Source organism: Polistes canadensis, unplaced genomic scaffold (assembly GCF_001313835.1).
Source record: "Polistes canadensis isolate GaletaPanama2010 unplaced genomic scaffold, ASM131383v1 scaffold_10, whole genome shotgun sequence".
NCBI classification, from domain to species: Eukaryota; Metazoa; Arthropoda; class Insecta; order Hymenoptera; family Vespidae; genus Polistes; species Polistes canadensis.
Genome location: NW_014569557.1, coordinates 571,146 through 590,707, shown reverse-complemented (window position 1 = coordinate 590,707; position 19,562 = coordinate 571,146). Strand labels below are relative to the sequence as shown.

The 19,562-nt window shown below is 30.1% G+C and overlaps 3 protein-coding genes across 5 annotated transcripts; 1 reads left to right on the top strand and 2 right to left on the bottom strand.

Moving 5' to 3' along the window:
• Positions 1-45: 45 nt before the first annotated feature.
• On the bottom strand, positions 46-4,281 carry LOC106792965 (AP-3 complex subunit beta-2). Its single transcript, XM_014759496.1, has 10 exons — positions 4,008-4,281; positions 3,819-3,894; positions 3,155-3,736; positions 2,755-3,051; positions 2,349-2,616; positions 1,546-2,262; positions 1,172-1,459; positions 814-1,085; positions 321-685; positions 46-235 (listed from the first exon to the last, which is right to left on the bottom strand). The coding sequence occupies exons 1-10, from the start codon at positions 4,139-4,141 to the stop codon at positions 88-90; spliced, it is 3,147 nt and encodes a 1,048-aa protein (XP_014614982.1). The 5' UTR covers positions 4,142-4,281; the 3' UTR covers positions 46-87.
• Positions 4,282-4,551: 270 nt separating this feature from the next.
• On the top strand, positions 4,552-6,999 carry LOC106793041 (28S ribosomal protein S30, mitochondrial). The gene is made up of 4 exons (XM_014759631.1): positions 4,552-5,265; positions 5,442-6,034; positions 6,106-6,496; positions 6,640-6,999. The coding sequence occupies exons 1-4, from the start codon at positions 4,811-4,813 to the stop codon at positions 6,845-6,847; spliced, it is 1,647 nt and encodes a 548-aa protein (XP_014615117.1). The 5' UTR covers positions 4,552-4,810; the 3' UTR covers positions 6,848-6,999.
• Positions 6,932-10,607, bottom strand: LOC106793042 (glucosylceramidase-like). 3 transcript variants are annotated; one of them, XM_014759634.1, is made up of 9 exons: positions 10,432-10,607; positions 9,367-9,497; positions 9,153-9,225; positions 8,735-9,089; positions 8,326-8,591; positions 7,806-8,237; positions 7,631-7,710; positions 7,261-7,535; positions 6,932-7,176 (listed from the first exon to the last, which is right to left on the bottom strand). In XM_014759634.1, the coding sequence occupies exons 3-9, from the start codon at positions 9,199-9,201 to the stop codon at positions 7,077-7,079; spliced, it is 1,557 nt and encodes a 518-aa protein (XP_014615120.1). In that variant the 5' UTR covers positions 9,202-9,225; positions 9,367-9,497; positions 10,432-10,607; the 3' UTR covers positions 6,932-7,076. The 3 variants fall into 3 exon arrangements, with proteins under 3 accessions (XP_014615120.1, XP_014615119.1, XP_014615118.1); XM_014759633.1 differs by lacking the exon at positions 9,367-9,497; XM_014759632.1 differs by lacking the exon at positions 9,367-9,497 and having other exon boundaries at positions 9,153-9,227; positions 10,448-10,607.
• Between the last annotated feature and the right edge of the window lie 8,955 nt (positions 10,608-19,562).

The following is a 19,562-nucleotide window of genomic DNA, read 5'->3' as shown; positions in this document are numbered from 1 at the left end:
GAATGATTATATTATTTGATTAATATGTGATATATTTTTTTTATCGATAAATCTTCCTATCGCGTGTGAATATAAGAAATATTTCATTCATTTTAAGTTACTCTTAAATTCATTTAATAAGATTGAACCTATGACCATTTTTTCACAATTTACACATATTTCCAAATGTTCTGTATCAATGATTTTGATCGTTATTAATACCAATGATTTAGATGCTAAAGTATGAGCAGCATATCTGAAAATTTAAAAAAAACATATGATACAACTTACACAATATACTTTTCTTTTTTTTAATGTGAAGATTTTTAAAAATAATTTACCTGATTATTTCATTTTCGCTTGATATCATTGCAACGTTTGCAGTTTCGAAAATTTTTTCGGACAGATGTTTCCTATTCCCCGAAAAAGTTATTTTTGCTGAGTTTTCGTTCATACCTTTTAATTTAGCTTTTTCATTGTTAAACATTGTTTCTGGTAGCAACACCGATCTGATTATTTCTCCGATAGGAGCTTTGATAATCACAGGACAGGAATATTTCTCTTCGTCGATTATAAAATCAATATTAAAATTTGCCGGTTGCATAGAGTCATTAAAATTAATACCTAGTGTAGAAGATAAAGTCGAGTTTATTTCTAGTAATGATATTTTCATAAAGTCGTGAATTTGCATTCCTTTTTGAAGATTCTGAAAAACATAAAAAATAAATATATAATATATAATAAAATAATATGTATATATATATATATATATTACCCTACTCTGATTATATATAAAATTAACATATTCATGCCTAATTCACAAAAATATTTCACCTTATTTCCAATTTGTATATCTTTAATTTGCTTATTTCCTTCGTTCGTAAATGTTAATTCAATATTAATCAAATGTGAGCTAACTAAATGTTGTGATCTTGTAAATCTGTATTCCATTTTTAAACCATGACCTGTAATACTATTCAACATTTCATATTTTTTAATAGGTATAAAAGAGGTAGACACTTCTCTGATGCCATCTGAGGCAATGGGATTAATAGGCGTTAAAAATCCTCCTAAACTTGGCGTCATTATCGGTGTCATTGGTACAACTGTAATATACAAATTTTGTTTAATTTTTTTTTTTTTTAGCTTCATGCACGAGTGATGTCTTTTTTTTATATGTATATAATTTTACCATCATCTAAATCTAAAAGTAAATCTAAGTTGCTTTTTGGTTTTTCTTTTTGTTCTGGTTTAATAGCTTCTTCCTCTTCCTCTTCTTCGCTATCTTGAGAATTGCTGTCTTCTTCCGAATCTGACTCTTCCTCACTATCTGTCGTACTATCCGATTCTTCTGATTGTTTTATTATTTTCTTTTTGTCATTATTTTCAGACTTATCTGTTTCAACTGAGTATTCAGAGGAATCGCTTCCTTCATCAGAACTCTCGCTTGCTGATGTTTCAGAAGATTCATTTTCCTCTTCTGTTAATAAGATTTAACGTTTTACTTTTAAAAATTATTCACTCTTTCTATTTGTTACACAATTTACAATATTAATTACAACTTACCCTCATCAGCAGTACTTTCTTCATCGCTGTAAAAAGGCTTCTCTTTAGCTTTTTGTTTCTTTTCTTTTCTTTCCTTACGAGTATATTTATATTGTTCTTTTGTATCTTGCACATTAATCGGTTCTACATTTCTAACAGATGGATCTGGTGCTACTTCAGGGAAAGGTGGCAATGGACGATATCCTGCACATGGCATATTCAGATAATGAGACAAAGTACCTAATTGAAATTCGGAATCTTTGAATCTTGAGGTTAACGTAGGTGCTGGTTTTGGAGCTAAGAAAATTCTTTTCGCAAATTCAGGAAGTTTCTTTTTTGCTTCGTTATCTTCCGAAAAAATAAAATGTTTCAAGAAACGTGCACGGTCTCTGATGTCATAATTTTGATCGTATTTTGCAAGTTGGAAGACATACTGACAAAATGGTTTAGTTTGTATCGGATTGTTCAAATACAATTTGACAGCTAAATTAAGAGTTTGTAACTTAACGATGTCTTGTTCATTGATAAAATTTTTAGCCATTTTTCTTAAAACATCAGGTGCAATTTTTGGTACGCGATCTGAGTATTCGCCTAACAACCATAAAATAGACGCTCTTGCTTGCGGTATTGTTATAAAATCCATTAATTTAGCCATTTGAGCGATTATATCTTTGTGTTCATTTGGTTGCGTTTGCAATAACTTTTTTATCACAACAACACTTTCTGCCACAACAGCCTCTAAGGAAACAAAGGAAATGCAGATGTAGAAAAATATTATATATAAAAATATAAAAACTAATGATTTTAAACTAATGGAAACTTACCATCTCTGTTACTTAACAAAGAAACTAGACCACCTAAACATGTATCTGTAACTTCTTTTATATTACTGGCGCATCTACCGATAGCTTGAATGCTAGCTCCAACAAATTCTTTATCACTACTTGAAATATATGTTTGGAATTCTCTCAATATTACTCCAATACTAGTTTCAGTAGCTAAATTTGTTAATATATCTAATTTCAATAGTTTTATATGCGTGGGATCTGAAGTCCTTACAAAAAATGATTTTAAGAAGGGTTCAAACATGCCCTATATAAAATAATACTTAAATTAATAACTTATTCTGTATTATATAATAATTGATTAGATTATATATATACATAATTAAATAGTTTAAATGAGATATTATAAAATGTACAGTATACTTTAACATTATACTTACATTACCTTTCTTGTAATTGACATGCTCGCAATGCAATGTAGTACAATGCTTTGAACTTCTCTATGACCTCTCAATAATCTTATTAATGCTTTAGCCGCGATTATAACTTCACTACGTGCTGCTGTATGATGATATAATTGTGATACCGCCATTACAACCGAAGCATTACGACTTTGTAAAAGCGGTTTTGTATTTCGTAATAACAAACGATGATCAGGATCTATAGAAAATTTAGGTTTTTTTGTATTAGAAGAATCCGAATCCGAATCGTAAAATGGACGATTTTCATCTTCTTCCAAGCTCTAAAAATAATTATATTTCTTAGAATGATTTGTAATAAGAAATCAATCATTTTGTAACTTATTTTGTCTTACGTAGTAAGACTTACATCTATATTATACTTACATCTATATTAGGATTAATAAACTGCGCTCTGGCATATCTTGTGAGCATATTAACTATAACTACTTGACCCCACTCATCAACATCGACTAATAGATTACATAATTTTCTGTAATTTTTATGTATCAAGTCTATTCTTTCCGGACAGACTTCTTCAAAAGCCATTACCGCAGAACCAACAACAAGAGTTGTCTTGTCTGACAAAAGTTTTTCTAAAACTCCAATCAATTCCTCTTTTTGTTCAGGATCTAAAGAATACAGTTTAGGAATAGCATGCGCTGCTGTTTTACGTACATATGGTGACATATCACTAGCAGAATCTTTAATGGCAAGCATCACAATTGGTACAATCATAGAAACTCTGATGCTAGACAAAACTCTTAAAGCGCTGGCTCTTATCAATTGATTGGGATCTTTCAAAGCTCTTTGGAATGTAGATATCGACAACAGTGCAAGATCTTGTTGGTCTTCTGCGTAACGTACTAAATATACATATACCAATTTTTTAACTTCAATGTTCTTCGATACAACATTTTTTACTACCGCTGGAAAAAGTTCTGATGCGTCTCTTCCTTTAGCCACCATCTACAAATTTATACATCTTTATGATTTTATCAGTTCTTTTTACGATAAAGTTTAATAATTAATTGAGACATCATTTAAGTACCCCTATTATACGTTTCATAGCTTCTAACTTTAAACCATCTTTGTTACTATCTAACATTTGCTTCAAATCTTCATGTCTGAAAAAATTATTCATACTAATTTTTATACATATATAAATACGTACGTATATATAATATTATAAAATAATTATTATATAGTATTCGATTAGAGATTAATCAATCTGAATTACTTTTTATAATCTGAATGGAAAAATCCACCAGATGCAGGATCTGCTGCAAGTTCCGGATCTCCTGCACTTGATGGCCTATCACTACTGTATGATCCACCATTGTTTGATAAAGTATTTGCTGCAGCAGTTAACATGATGATTCGATCTTCCGATTGATCGTATTGATTTAATTTATTAGATGAAATATTTTTTAGTTTTCTTTTTTCAAGTAACACGCTATTTTTCAAAACTTTTGACAGCCAGCTGTACTCGCCAAGAATCCATAATATTCCAATGACAGAGTCGCCAACAGTACAAATTCTAATTCATATTTGTCCAAACCTATTTCTAAATTTGATTTGTTTAAGATTTAAACAAAAAACAATAAGATATTAAATTTACTTACAATATATGTAAATGTATTTAATAAATATGTATCATAAATAATTTTAATATATCTAATATTTTCTATTTTTATTTGTAATTTATATGTAATTGTGATGCATCTGTGCATCGTTGCAATGAAATTTTGTTTCTAGGTATTTAACGTATCACAGAGTCACGTTTCATATGCTGTGATCATACCTTAATCTATTTTGTTCTAAAATTAAATGATAAATGTATCAAATTCAGTTTATCTTTAACAATAACATATAGTGTTTATTGTAAACTTAAGATAACATTATATTTATGAAAAATAGTATTTAAATGCGTTGTTAAACTAATTACTTATAATGAAAATAACATTGAGGTTATAATTTTGTATATGCATATATATTTGATATAATTTTCATTTATGGTTGATAAATTTATTTATAAACAAAATGTTTGTTCGTTTACATTTACGACTGTTAAAAAATACCGTGTCTGTTTTAAGACATGGTTCGAAGAAGTATTCGACAACTTTATCTAATGAAAGTCAAATTGCAACTGCTCCGGTTTATCCACCAATATTGGATATGTCTAACAAATCTGTAAAAAAGAGAAAGTGGGCAGAATGGCATGATCAAATTAAAAAACTTCGAACTGTTGAGGAAAAACTCTTTAAAATCAATATGCCACGTTATTACGGCTGGAAATCATTATTTTTGGATGAACATTTAATACCTTATAATTCTTTGGATCACGCTCAATATATTACAAGAACTTATGTTATTCAAGAACGTGGACTACCAGATTTTTATAATAATGTCATGACTGATGAAGAACTTGAATCTATTCTGAATAACATTAAAAGTACTATTGAAGACATCATTGCATTTGAATACTCTAGTAGACAGTAAGTATTCAAAATAAGATTTTAAATTCATTTATGATAATAATATATGTAAGAGTATAATTATTTAATAATTAATTTAATTTTTAGTAAAATAATATCTATCATATATCATATATCTTGTAGTATAATTTATATGCGACAAGTTAACTTTAATAAAAATTGTTATCGCATTTCAGAAGGAAACACGAATTAAAGGAAGACCAATTAGAAAGTAAAGCAAAGATGGAAGAAGTTTTAGCAAACGCGGTGGTATATCAAATAAATAGAATATTACAATCAAATATTGTTACCATTAGACCGCATTTGTTGGAAGCTCAAACAGATTTTGAACCTCGTGTTGAAGCATTTTGGTTTGTTGGTGGAATAGATCCATCAGGATTAATAATGAATGTAAGGAAAAGAAATTGGAATAAACACTGTATGAATGATCCAATAAATCTTCCTGTACAGTATTATGGTAAATCTATTCTTCACTTGCGACATGATTTTCCTCTAAATGAAATCATGTCTTTGAGCGAATGCGAAGATTCTTCTTTGACTGTTCCACAGTACAAGTTAGATCCCAGATCACTAGGATACGTTCTTAAGTATAAACATGCTACAAGTATACCAGGATTTTGGCCTGGTGATCCATGTGAATTTGGCCTTTTATCTTACCATAATTGTGGATACTTAGCTGAAAGAGTATGTGATGATAAAAGTGATGCTCTTCTTACGCAAGCCATCTTTGCTTCGTATAGTTGGTTATTATCACAAGCCTGTTATCAAGGTATATTATTAAAAATATTTTATTGTTTATTATTAAATTATTTCTTGATTTTAATTCTATTCATTTCATAGGTTTTTCTACATTTCATGATGTTACTTATCCATTAATCAATCAAATGGCTATAACGAATGGCCAGTACTGGTCATTCTATGTTTATCAACTTAATACTACTCTACTGCATTCAGAGAATTCTGATGAAAATCCGAGACGCAATATATGTTGGGCTACAGATTCTGTTAAATTATTTGATAAAGTTGAGGGTGAAAAAGTTCATGGCTTGAACACTGATGTTCTTAAATCTTTAATTAAATTTTATGCTAATACTCCGATGAAAAAAGAAATTAACATGAAACCGTATTTAGGATATAATGTTCAAAAAATAGCTGACATCAAATCTGATGTACGAAGAGATTGGTTGGAAAGATATTATAAACATCTTGTAACAAATAGACCACGTCATAGGTAAAGTTAGAATTTAATAATACAACGTAATAATTTATTTTAATTTTCTTTTTTAACGCATAGGTGTAGAAGTTTAGACATTAAAAACCGTATAGTACAATCAAGTATAATCATATCTTTTCTTTTTTTCTTTTTTTTTACAGACACGCACCAGAGATATACAATTGGCAAAAAATTTATGTTATTGATAATAAAACGTGTCCTCTTATGAAAAAGAGACATCCGTTCGAATTTGGAATTGCTGTTACACGACGTAAATTGGATCAGCATGCACTAAAATGGATACCAAGACGTTTTAGACCGATTCCAACTAAGAAGTTTGGTAATTACGAACAGACACATTATCCATAAAGTTGAAATAATGTATTGTCTTTTTTCTTTTGCCTTAAGATGTAAATAATATTTTACTTTAAGATTTTTCATATAAATATTGCATATTATAGTAGAACTTTTAATATAATAGTTTTATTTTATGTAGTATAAACATAAATTTCTAAATATTACAATACAATGTAATTTAATTAATCCTATGCCCTTCATGTATTTAGTAATCGTTATATCAGATCAGCGAAATATTTATTTATTTATATATTATAGTGTAAATTGAATACGAACGTATTGCAATCATAATGTCACCGTTTTTGGAATCTGTAATTGTGACATTTTTATCCTCGGAGCTCCTAAAAGAAAAAAGAAAAAATATAATAAAATTAAGAATTGCAAAAGAGATGCAATTTTGATAGAGAATATTAAGATGTACATACATATTGTACAAAATAACTACGATCATTTTCGAGGGAGTTTCGAAAGCGATAGTTTCGATATCTTTAGTTGTCGTGCTATCAATCCTTACAGAATCTCGTTCTACAAATCTACTGAAATGTTTAATCGCATAGTACATCGGTTGTTTGAAAAATTCATCATTTTCAGGATTTATTATGACAGCTGCATCAACAAAATTTTTATTAACATTTGGACCACCATTTTTATCTAAGACGAGATTCCAATCAATCCATCCTCTTACCCAATGTCTGCAATTCTAAACAATTGATTGGAAGTAAAGAAATATAAAAAAGAACAGTTAACAAAATTTTCTATTAGTTCAATTCATAAAAAAGAAAATTCAAAGAATACCATTATTATGTCCAAAATATACTTGTGTGCTCTTTCCCAAGATCCAAGCTGTACTTTTGGAACATCGTTCTTTTTAAAACCTAATAGAATTAAAACATAAAAGAATAATATGATGATAAAAGATTTTGAGGGGGGAATTTAGTTTATTTTAAATCTATTAAAAAAATCAATTTACCGTTACTTGCTTCGGTTATAAGAAGATATTTATTTGGATACTTGTAATGAGTCGAATCTAACAATGTTGTGGAAAAGTATTCGTCACAATACCAGTGTAAAGCTATGCCACTAATATAATCCAGTGCTTTTTTATTGGATGCAAGTAAATCGAAAAAACGTATTAAAGTAAATCTCTGATCATCTAAAGCTAAGATGGCCGTTTTATTGAATTCCGAACGAGCTAAAGTTGGCCCTAGATAATTAGCTATCCATTCCCCTAAATTAAGTGGTGTCCATCCCATAGTAGGTATTGGGATTGTAGGTACAAATGAACTGGAAGGTTCATTTCCCGTTGAAATAGCCCATATATCAATGCCGTTACTTTTATATGATTGTAAAAATTTCAGCAAATAATTGGCATACGTTTGATAATATTTTTTTATAAGTACACCTGAAATTATATGATAACGTTATCGAAAGGATTCCTCGAAAGAAAAGAAAAGAAAAGAATGTACCTTAATAAATAATATAATATTTACTTGGGCCATTAAATTTGTGATTAGTTTTCATCCAAATCGGTGGACTCCAAACGGCTGCAGTTAATTTGAGATTACGGGATATTTCTACAGCTCTTTTGATAAATGGTATTTTTAAATTCATATCTTCTTTGGCTAATTCAAAATGCTCGAGATATTTATCCGGTTCTGTTGTATCATCCAACGAATATTGTCTTACAGAAAAATCGGAACCACCGATTGGTAGACGACCAAAATTATATCTGCTGCCATTTCGACCGAAATATGATCTAAACAGGATACCAGTATTCATATTATTAACATTGGTTTTATAAACAACGATAATTTTGTTCAATTATTTTCGTTAGGGTTGCGTTAGGGTATTTTGTATATATTTGTTAAAATAAAAATAAGAAATTTCTTGATTACTCACTGCAGCAGCATCTCCTGGGTTTGTTTACTCAAATTTTTCAAATTAATTCCTACCGAATCAGTAAATGATCCGCCAAAACCTTGTATAGTTTGATATTTCTTATCTCTAGAAACATCTATGCTATTTTTAATAACTTTGATGTAATTGCTCCAGTCGGAATATGAATAATTATTATTTTGTTGAAAATATCCTTTGAAATAATTCAATCTAAGACCATCCTTACTGGAAACATATACATGGAAGCTTCCTTTTTCGGGTTCTCCGATATCTGGTGTCGAGTCACAGTAAGTCGAATTACAAACGCACACGATACTATCGAAATTGAATTTTCGTGGTATGCAATCATTTGCTCTGGCTAAAATTAAATAAATTTAGAGTATACAACCGATTTAATAATAATTTTACGATAAAAATTTACCTTTCCAAATGAAAAATATGATGAAAAGAAGACTTCTTTTGTATATCATAGTTAATTTTTTTTCGATAACGATCTATGAAAGAAAAGAAAAAAAGAAAATATAATATTATTCGTCAATCGTTGTTAAACAAAAATGTAAATTTAATCTTGTTAAGAGATAACAGATAAATAATTTTGTTAAGAGACGATAGACAAAAAGAAATTTGTTCAGTACTTATGAAACATGAATATTTCTTCAATTCTTAGATCAAAACTCGTGTTTTGTAACGTTAACTCTTTGCGGTCGTTTGTTTTTCTTCAGTCACCAAAGCTCTTTTATTATTTCAGTTTTATGTCTGCTTTCAGCTGTCACAGCAAAAAAAAAACCATACTGATCTTATATTATATTAATTTTATCTTAATCTCTCTATTTTAAGTAATATTAGTTTATACTTCCTACGAAAGTACATAAACTGCTGAGGAACTTATTACTATTACTATACTTTTATCAAATGGAGATAAAGAAATCTATTATAAATAAAGACTGTCGCTTTTTGAGGGCAAAAGGATTAAATAGTTTCGGAGATATTTCGTAAAATTCGTAATAAATTTTTAACGAATTGTGTAAGTGTAATTAATTTCGCTTCTTTAAATATTCTAAAGATAATATTTCAAAATGGCAGAAATACAAAGTTACCGAACAAAATTTTCCATGAAATTGGAAGTAACGATCACGAGTTTTATTTGGACTTTTTGAACATTGATTTTGATATATAAAGTTAAACAATATATAATAGATAAGATAAAAAAACTAATAAAAATAATGTACAATTATAATTTTGAGAGTATTTTTAAAGATATTTTTTATACAAAATTATATATTTTAAATAAAAAAATACTTCTAAAAACATGTTTACATAAGTTCATTATTATAACGAAAATTTTACTTTGATGTCACACACATATTGAAAGAAATACACACAAATAAAAACAAATATTATTTTATAACAATCTAAAAGAGAAAAAAGAAGAAGAACAGATAGATCCGAAAAATTAAAAGTAAATCAAATAAACACAAATATCTAAATATTCTTAGGGATAACTATATATCGCGCGATTCTTTTTAAATAAATATTAATAATTAATCATTGTAACATTTAACAGGAAAGTAATAATTGATCAATCTATCTCGACTAATGTTGTATATTAATTCAATAGAAATTAATATTAATTATTCATTTCTTGCATTTGATACTAAATGGGAATTTGCCGATCGATCATATTCGTCATTATGTTTTACCTCTTTCTCTCTCTCTCTCTCTCTCTCTCTGTGTGTCGTGCAATCCTAGTTGAGATGGGATGTTACGTAGAGAAGTCGACGAATTTGAAACCAGAGAATGAGACCCAGCGGCACGGTAAAACTAGATACATTGCCATGAGCGAGTACTGCGCTTCCAATGGAACATTATGTATAATATGACGTAGTACTATGGTCGACGTTTATGCGCATGCACACACGCCTATTATCGTCTTTACTTTAACGATGCACACAATCTCTATAATTGTAAGAACAGAATCTATCCGTTTTTCATCATAATCTTATCTTAATATATATATATATATATATATATATATATAGAACAAAAGAAAAGTTTGATTAGATATTAAATTTTATTATTTAAGTATTGCGATATAATTATAATTATTTTGGATTATTACTATTTTACGTGCACATACATGTGTATACTTTTAAACTGATATATTGAATATCTTAAGTTAACGATTAGCGTGACTGAATAATTGCCTAATTATCTGCTGCTATCTGCTGATTTTAATATGTTACTGATACATGTGACGGGTTTATTGTTCTCTAAAGATAATGTAATTATGTATTACTATAGATTGTAAAAATGTTAATATGGTGTAACCTCGGTTTGTGAGCATAATTCGTTCCTCGTATATCAGAAAATGAATATTTCGTTATAAGAAATATAATAATGAAAAATTGGATAATTTGTTCCACAATTATTTATTCATATAAAAGTGATCTAATAATGATATAAAATACAAAATACTAAGTAAAAATCAAACAAATTAATTTGCATTATATTTATTACAAATAGGCTTGCCGTTTGTCAAGAGTAAATTTTTGGTTCACGTATTGCGTAACAATCGTAAACCAGTTTTTCGAAATCCAAGGTTTTTGACTTTATTATGTTAGTTTTTTCGATAGATTTTAGTTGTTCTTTTATAAAACTATAGAAATTCGTATCAATCATTATCGCTTAATTTATCCTAAAAATTCTGTTAAGAAAAATAAATAAAATAATAAAATAATTCGTATTAATCATTTTATGTATTATTCATTTATAATGATTATCTCGAACTTTCTTGGTTAAATAAAACAAATAACTATATTTTTGTATAGAAAAGAAATGTAATTAATTTTGATAAATTATTAGAAAGACGAAGAAATATTTCGATTCTAAAGGGGAATATATTTTCCGGACAAACATTTTCGTTGACATGTAGAATTGAATTTTCATAACGATCAAAGTCTGTGTGCATCGGAAATATTCATATTCAAAGTAGGACATATTATTTCTTAGCTGTTCTCCGAAATGCAATTTTCTTTTTTCTTTTTCATCCCTCTCTTATTCTCTCGTTCTTTCTCTTTCCCTCTAGAAGGACAAAAATCGTCGAGAATATATTGCCGTAGACAAAATGAAGGAGGATAAAAGATAAAGGTAAAGATTTGAAAAGTGACATATTCAATTTTCACAATGCTTTATGTTTTTTTGATGGCGTACAACTTTTCTGTATTTTTGTGTGTAAGTTATAGGTATGTACCGAAACGTATTTCCAATGACAAACAAAATTTTGATAATGTCATGGATAACGAATATCTACACGTCATTTCTGTCATTGTTATTATCATCATACAATTATTTAAATTTGTATAGATAAAAAAGATAAAAAAATGTATTACGCGGTACAAAGTAGAGTCTACTTATTTTTTTTCTCTATTTTGTTTTTTTAAATATATTAAGTGTTTATGTCTTTATTTTTTGTACCAATAGTTAATAGAAATGGCGGTGATTGTTAAAATCATTAGAATCTGTGTTGATAAATTGTTTTGTATGAATTTTATCATATACAGAACAATAGGAAAGTTGGTAAGTTTTGAATTGTATCAAAATTTGTCGAAAATACAATAAAATAACGCGTGTATTGTATGCTCGAGTGGATTCGAGTATTCTCGCGCAACTGATTTCGATATAACCTCATTGCATCCAACTTTTACTCGAAAATTCTCTTCGAATTCGTGTAATTCATTTTTCATGCTTTTCCAACCAGAGATGTAAATTTTATGCTATTATTGAAATCGGTAGATCGAATCCCTTAACGGCAGGTGTTCAATGTGCGTTGCTCGAGCTTATCGTTTCTTGCACGTGCTGCTTTTCTATTATACGTACATAGTAAGAAGTAAAAAAAAAAAAAAAAAATGACTCTTTAAAAACATTAAGATACTGATACAAAAGGTAATTAAATGAATTATCTTATGGAATTTTTTTACACAATTTTTACGCCTCCAAAAGATAGATTGATTCTAATCAAACAATTTTTATCTTAATATCCAAATATTACTTTTTTAATTCTTGTGATAACATTTCTGACATTAACGTTACAGTTATTTTGATTTTTGTGAATTTTTTCTTGAATTTTGTTTATAAGTATACTGTTTTTAAATATTTATTGTAAAAGTACACTTGATATAACTTATCTACACAATTATTATTATTATTATTATTATTATTATTATTATTATTATTATTATTATTATTATTATTATTAATATTTTGCCAATGAAAGAAAATAATTTATCATCTGTAAAAAATAAAAAATTGTTATCGATTTATAAATTCTTTTTATTTATTTCCTTTCTCTCTCTTTCTTTTCCCGGTGGACGAATATTTGTGAAAAATATTAGTTAAAATGGTGGCGTTCGATGCTATTCGACAATTTGGATCATTCATCTGTCGGCCGGTTGTCGTAAATATAGAAAAAACAAAATTGAACACTAAAACATCAAATAAATATTTTCAAAACTATTGCAATTTAACTCGTTTTATTATTACTATTATTATTACTATTGTTATAACTTTTTAGTTTGAAGAACTTTAATTTGATATGTCAGAGAGTAAAACCGAGGAAAGATAGAAAATGTTTATGTTTCCGTTCATTACACGATTTCTAATTTGTAAACGACGTACGTTTTAATCGAGAGAAATGGGGGGAAGGGGGGAGGAGGAGTTGGGAGCACTCTATAAAACCTGAACCACTGATGTAAACTATAAACAGGGAAATGTGGCGAATTGCAGAGATTGTACGCAAGTATGGACGAGGTAGAAGGGGTGAATGATGAAGGGACGAAGAGGGAATGGGGATATGTGGCGAAGTTGGTGTGGTAGTTAGGAAAATGGGGCAGTTTTGTGGGAAAATAAAATAGGTAATGGAGCTAGCAAGGCAGCTATGTAAAGCAGCTGCCAGTGACGGCTGCACGAATCACAGTAGTTATATACTTTTGTTATTATATTCTCTCGATTTCGACTCGACGAAAATTTATATTCGGCAAATGGTTTCTTTCTTTTTATGTTCTTTTTCCTTTTTCTTTTTTTTTTCCTGTTTTTTTTTTCTTTTATTTCTCGTTCCAATCAACTCTCCTCCCCCATTTCATCCTCCATTTTTTTTTATTCTATCTTTCAAATTTATTTTATTCATATATACGTGTAGTTAGTTGTATGTAGTAGATTGTTTAGTTACCTGATGGTGTTATAGGTATGGAATCATTTGATTTAATCATATATTTGTATGATATACATATATTTGGATGATTTGCTTTGTTTTTTTTTTTTTATTAAAAAATGTTTCTCTAAAGAGTTTCGTTGTATTGCATAAACAATGGAACCATTGTATAAATTAAATTAAATCGAAGGACCGGTGTTTCCCTTAGCATGATTCTCTTTCTCAGAAGTAAATATGAGAATTATTCATGCAAATTGTTCCAAGGAAAGTTTTTAATCAAAATTTGTAACCTCAAATTGTAACCAAGAATTATAAAGTTTTGCCTCGATTTAAAATGATAATCAAATAGTGTTTCAAAGTTAGGTGTTTTGTCGCGTTCGATACGTTAAAAGAAATGTATATTTCATTAAAATAGGTATCCTGCATTATTTTCATTTATCCTATTTTCCATACGAAAATCAAGAAAATTAAAAAGCAAAAGAAAGAGAAAGAAAGAAAGAGAGAGAACAAAATGATATATCTTTATTTCCTTAAAAGATACGTTTCTTTTTTTTTTTTGCCATGAATCTTCTTCAACTTTTAGCGTTAACGCAAATAAAAAAAAGAGAAAGAAAAACCGTAGAAATAAATAACGAAGAAAGGATACAAAATGTGTGTTGAAAATGAAATTGGAAAAAGGATTGTGGCTTTAGTCAGTTTTAGAAGTCACAAAACATAACACATTTTAAGTGGTGGAAAAGGATGGAGTAAGAAGAAAAGGGGGGTGGGGTGGGGTGGGGGGGAAGAGGTTTTAAGGTATGGATTTTAAAGGAGTATATGTAAGTACAAAGGAACGAAGGGAAGGAAGGGAAGGAAGGAAAGAAGGAACGCGTGCGACAACACAGCTGAAACGCAAGCCACGCTTCATGGAAGGTACTCGACCGTTCGTTGGTGGCGTTCGTAAGAATAAGTGGCACTTTACTCTCTAGGCGAGGTGAAATTAAATTCAACCAAGATAAATGGCGCCGCTAAGCCAGAGCATCTACTACTACTACTACTACTCTCTCACTCTCTCATTCTCTCATTCTCATTCTCATTCTCATACTCGCATGCGGTAACCTTCTTCATCGGGCACCCACGGGGTGTGAACATGTGAAATGTAAATTAGTTTAAATTAAGGCACGGGAACGGTCACGGTTACTATTAAATATATAAATACATAGGTTATACGTATACCAACGTTTTTCCACGGTATATACAATTGAGAGAGAGAGAGAAAGAGAGAGAGAGAGAGAGAGAGAGAGAAAGAGAGAGAGAGAGAGAGAGAGAGAGAGAGAGAAAGAGGGCTTGTGAGTGTGTGTGTGTGTGTGTTGTATGTGAAAGTGAGAGAGAGAAAGGAGAGTGGTTTTAATTAAATGAAAAAGTGTTCCCTTCTCACCAACGAGCAAACTGGACCGTTCGGCTAATCGTCCTAGTTGGTATTTCTACCCCCTCACCCTTTATTTCATTCTTCGATCCCTATCGTCTAGCTTGGACGGTTAACATGCGATAATCGGCCGATTTATTAAACGAACAAATCGTTCTCTGTTCCACGAAATACGAATTTCATCAAGTCTCTCTCTTTCCCTTTCTCTATTTTTGTTTACTTTATTTCATCGTATAAAAACTGTATCATGAGTTGTATTATACCGTATATGAAAATTATTATTTCATGTAATAACTATGCAAATAGTGTATATGCGAAACGTCTTATCGATTATACATGTATTTTATGTTAAAGAAAAATTAACTTGTAAATTGAAAGCGATGCTATAAGATGGATGAGTTATGGATCTTGAAATTTTTCTTTTTATTTCAATTTTGTGGATAAAACACTTTCCTATGCTTAAATAATACGTGTTTGTTCGCGCGTGTAAGTAAGTAAGTAAGTAAGTAAGTAAGTAAGTAGTTCGGGTTAGTTTGCTTTTGGACAATATGCTTCTACCTAATGCATCTCGATTAATTATTCTTCCTTCGAATATATATCGTTGGTTTTCAACTTTAAAAAGTATCTAAGACATTCGATATTATCATTCATCGCTTACACCAAATGCAATTTAATTTACACGTTTGAATTATATTTTGCCTTTTTCTTCTTTTTTTTTTTTATATCAATCGTTGAATTATGTATTATTTAAAAATTATTGACTAAATTAAGGACACGCATTTTTTTTTTTCTTATTCGCTAAACGTATGGATCGATAAAAAAAAAAGTATACTAAGGTAAGAATGTAAATGAAAAAGAAAAAATAACAGATACGAGATAGTATTTACAACGAGGTGAGATATTTCATTTATTTTTTTTTTTTCGTGAATAATGAAATGCCAATCAGGGATGAGAAAAATCATTGTTTCGTTTCTGACGATTAGCTACGTTATCATGGCAAAATCATTTCAATGTTTCATACGTTTTACATTGCTTTTCAGATTTTCTTTTTCTATTCTTCGACGATTTTGAGTTATTAGTTTCGAAATTTCAACGTTCGCTTCTCCATCGATAAAAGGGGAATGTAACACACATACACACTTTACCACCACCACACATATAAATATATATATATATATATATATATATATATATATTTATAGCATCGTAGACGAGACATTACATGGTATACGGCTCGTTTGCTCGTTCAATTCGCACATGTTTCACCTTTACATACGTCGATTCTCGATGGTCATCATTCACGTGATATTAAAAAGTAATGTATGGATAGCGGTCGTGCTCCATGCACGTCGAACAATTTGATTTGTCGCGTAGCAACGCTTTCGTTCCTATCGAAACTCTTGCGTATACACAATTACGAATACCTACGACCGATATTTACTTAAGTGTGTATTACATGTATGCATGTATTATTAATGCATAGGTATCAAGTTTTACGAAAATTCGACTCCAATTAATTACTTTTATTTCACCTTTTTTTTTCTTCTTTTTTTTTCGCCAATTTGCATTTACCAAAGATAATATTAATGGTTGGATCGCAGAAGATTCTTGAATGTATGATCCAAACTAATTTATTTCTTTTCTTCTTCTTTTTAATCAGCATACGGCGTTAAAGGTACGAATTATGGATTTAAAAAAATAAAAAAAAAAAATCATTTCTTTATTTAAATATATACAAAAATAAATCAATAAATTCTATGGGATTTCATTTAAATGTACACATATTTTATATAGAGTGGTTTTGAATATATTAATATTAATTAAAATGATGAATTATTTAATTTATAATAATAATAATAATAATAATGGGGAGGAGGGGAGGGCAAAAATCTTCATTTTTAACGAATACGAGGATGAAAGAAGGAAAAGATAAAAGAAAATAACTAGCAATTATTCTTTAACCAATGGATAACTGCTCGTTACTCTTATAAACCTCACGTTCATCTAATTATGGAATCTAATTTTAAGCTCGTTATAGGTAGATAACTCGATTGGAATATAATGAAAAACTCTTTGTTGTTGAGATATTCATTGATCGTACATATGTGAGTAGAAAATGAATGTTGGAGTGATGGCGAGTGAGAGAAAGGAGAAGATAAATAGGTAGATGAAGGGAAATAAAAAAAGAAATAAAGAAAGAAAGAAAGAAAGAGAGAGAGAGAGAGAGAGAGAGAGAGAGAGAGTGCATAATAGTGGAACGGATTTGCATAGAGGTGCAAATGAGAATGCATGGGAGTTTCTGCCTGGCGGATACATTTTCGCACTACTTTTTTAAAGCTTTAATCAGTCACAGAATTTGGAAGTGGGTAATTCACTTAATTAACCTTTCCCTTTATATTTCTTTGCACCCTCTCCCTTTCTTTTTCTTTCCTTCTTTATCTATCTACCTATCAATCTATCTATCTATCTATATATTTATTTATTTATTTATCCTCTTTGGCCATCTCCAATACACCTTTTAAATGACCATAGATACGTATAAACATATACACACATATGCAACAAAAATGAATACAGAAGAACCGTATGAAATACGGGTAATTGCAACGATTTTTTTCATCTCCTAGTAAAAAAATTTTTTTACTACTATAGGGAAAATTGATGTTCTGCTTTTTAACGAAGCATTTTTCTTTCTTCTTTCCTCTTTTTTCTTTTTTTTTTTTTTTTCTTTTTTTTCTTTTATTATTTCTTTCTTTTTGTTTAAAAGATGGATCTCCATGCGATTTCCAACCATCGGTATTTTTAAAACGGGTTTGAATTATTCTCTACCTACTTTCTTTTTTTTTTCTCTCTCTCTCTCTCTCTCTCTCTCCCTTTCTCTCTCTCCATTTCGTTCGAATTGATGTACCGATCCTATTCGATGTAATTGAACCTTCGCGAATCGTCTTGTCAATTACGATTGGTAATGACGTGCAACGAGAATGGGTTGTACCGGAAAGAAAGGATGAGGGGTTCTTTTCAATGCATATCTTTCTTTCTTTCTCTCTCTCTCTCTCTCTCTCTCGCTCCCTCCCTCTTTCTCATTTTCTTTCATTTTTCCTTTCTCTCCCCCACCCCATTCCCTACCTTCTTTCTTTCCTTTCTTTCTTTTTTTTTTATACTTTCATTCCTTTTTTTAACTCGTATTACACGTTCAGGAACCCTTTCTTTTCTTTTTCGTCCTGTCTCTTCTTCCTCTCCCTCCTCCTCATCCGCTTTTTCTTCCTTTTCCTTCTCATTCCCAGGGCTTCTTCGCATGACACCGTAATATTTCCCACTCACGTTTGGGATATGCATGAACTTTAAAAAGTGGCGCCATCGTGCTTACGGAATATTAAAATCATTCATATTTACCGGCCAGTAGAAGATACTCCCCCCCACCCCCCTAGTAGGCGCGCGCGCTACTTTTGTACCTTTTTAAATTATTTTATCCATGTGCTTTTTCGTCCTCTCGGCACGTTAGCAATATGCTTCAACGTCGAGAACTTCATGGGGGGAGAAGGGTGGAGGAGTGTGGAGGATGAAGGGGGGTTTAAAGAAAGGAGGAAGAAAAAGAGGAGATGGAGGGAGGGAACGGCGACGGGGTTATTTTTTCTTTTTTCTCTTTATCATTCCCGTGTACTTACGTTATACGTGCCCACAGGTTAATGTACGTGTACACGCACGCACGCACGCACGCACGCACGCACACACATTTTCGAGAAGATGGAACATCTTGATAGGAAATAATTTCATTCCATTCTATATTCCTACGGACAGATTTGCATCGATCGAAAGAGAGAGAGAGAGAGAGAGAGAGAGAGAGAGAGAAAGGGAGAGTCTTTTCAAGTATCTTCGTTGTGCTGCTATAACGACGATGTGAACGAGAAATGCGATAAGAAAAGAATTCTTTTTCTTTCTCTCTCTCTCTCTCTCTCTATTTTTGTCTTTTTCTACATTTTATCATTCTTCGGAATCTCATAAGAGGAAAAACGTAGGAATGATGGGAAAGATTTTTCCGTAAAATGTAAAAATTCTTTTGCCAAGATGATTGAGACGTAATACCGTTGTTTTACTAAATTGGTTTGACTGGTGCACTTTTTGTAGAACAGAAAGAACCATAGAAAAAAAAAATCCAAAATAAAAACTAAATATGAATAAACGAAAAAAGGAAGAACGAGATAATGGGGGGGGGTGGGTGG

What these genes read in the sequence shown, in the direction of transcription:
- LOC106792965 (XM_014759496.1), bottom strand. Translation starts at nt 4,141, where the DNA reads ATGTTAACTGCTGCAGCAAATACTTTATCAAACAATGGTGGATCATAC. An exon ending in ATATACAAATTGGAAATAAG is followed by an intron (nt 686 to 813) that starts GTGAAATATTTT and finishes TATGTTTTTCAG; the next exon opens with AATCTTCAAAAAGGAATGCA. An exon ending in AGCGAAAATGAAATAATCAG is followed by an intron (nt 236 to 320) that starts GTAAATTATTTT and finishes TTAAATTTTCAG; the next exon opens with ATATGCTGCTCATACTTTAG.
- LOC106793041 (XM_014759631.1), top strand. Translation starts at nt 4,811, where the DNA reads ATGTTTGTTCGTTTACATTTACGACTGTTAAAAAATACCGTGTCTGTT. An exon ending in TTTGAATACTCTAGTAGACA is followed by an intron (nt 5,266 to 5,441) that starts GTAAGTATTCAA and finishes ATCGCATTTCAG; the next exon opens with AAGGAAACACGAATTAAAGG. An exon ending in ACAAATAGACCACGTCATAG is followed by an intron (nt 6,497 to 6,639) that starts GTAAAGTTAGAA and finishes TTTTTTTTACAG; the next exon opens with ACACGCACCAGAGATATACA.
- LOC106793042 (XM_014759634.1), bottom strand. Translation starts at nt 9,201, where the DNA reads ATGATATACAAAAGAAGTCTTCTTTTCATCATATTTTTCATTTGGAAA. An exon ending in TATAACCGAAGCAAGTAACG is followed by an intron (nt 7,711 to 7,805) that starts GTAAATTGATTT and finishes TAATTCTATTAG; the next exon opens with GTTTTAAAAAGAACGATGTT. An exon ending in ATATTTTGGACATAATAATG is followed by an intron (nt 7,536 to 7,630) that starts GTATTCTTTGAA and finishes TCAATTGTTTAG; the next exon opens with AATTGCAGACATTGGGTAAG.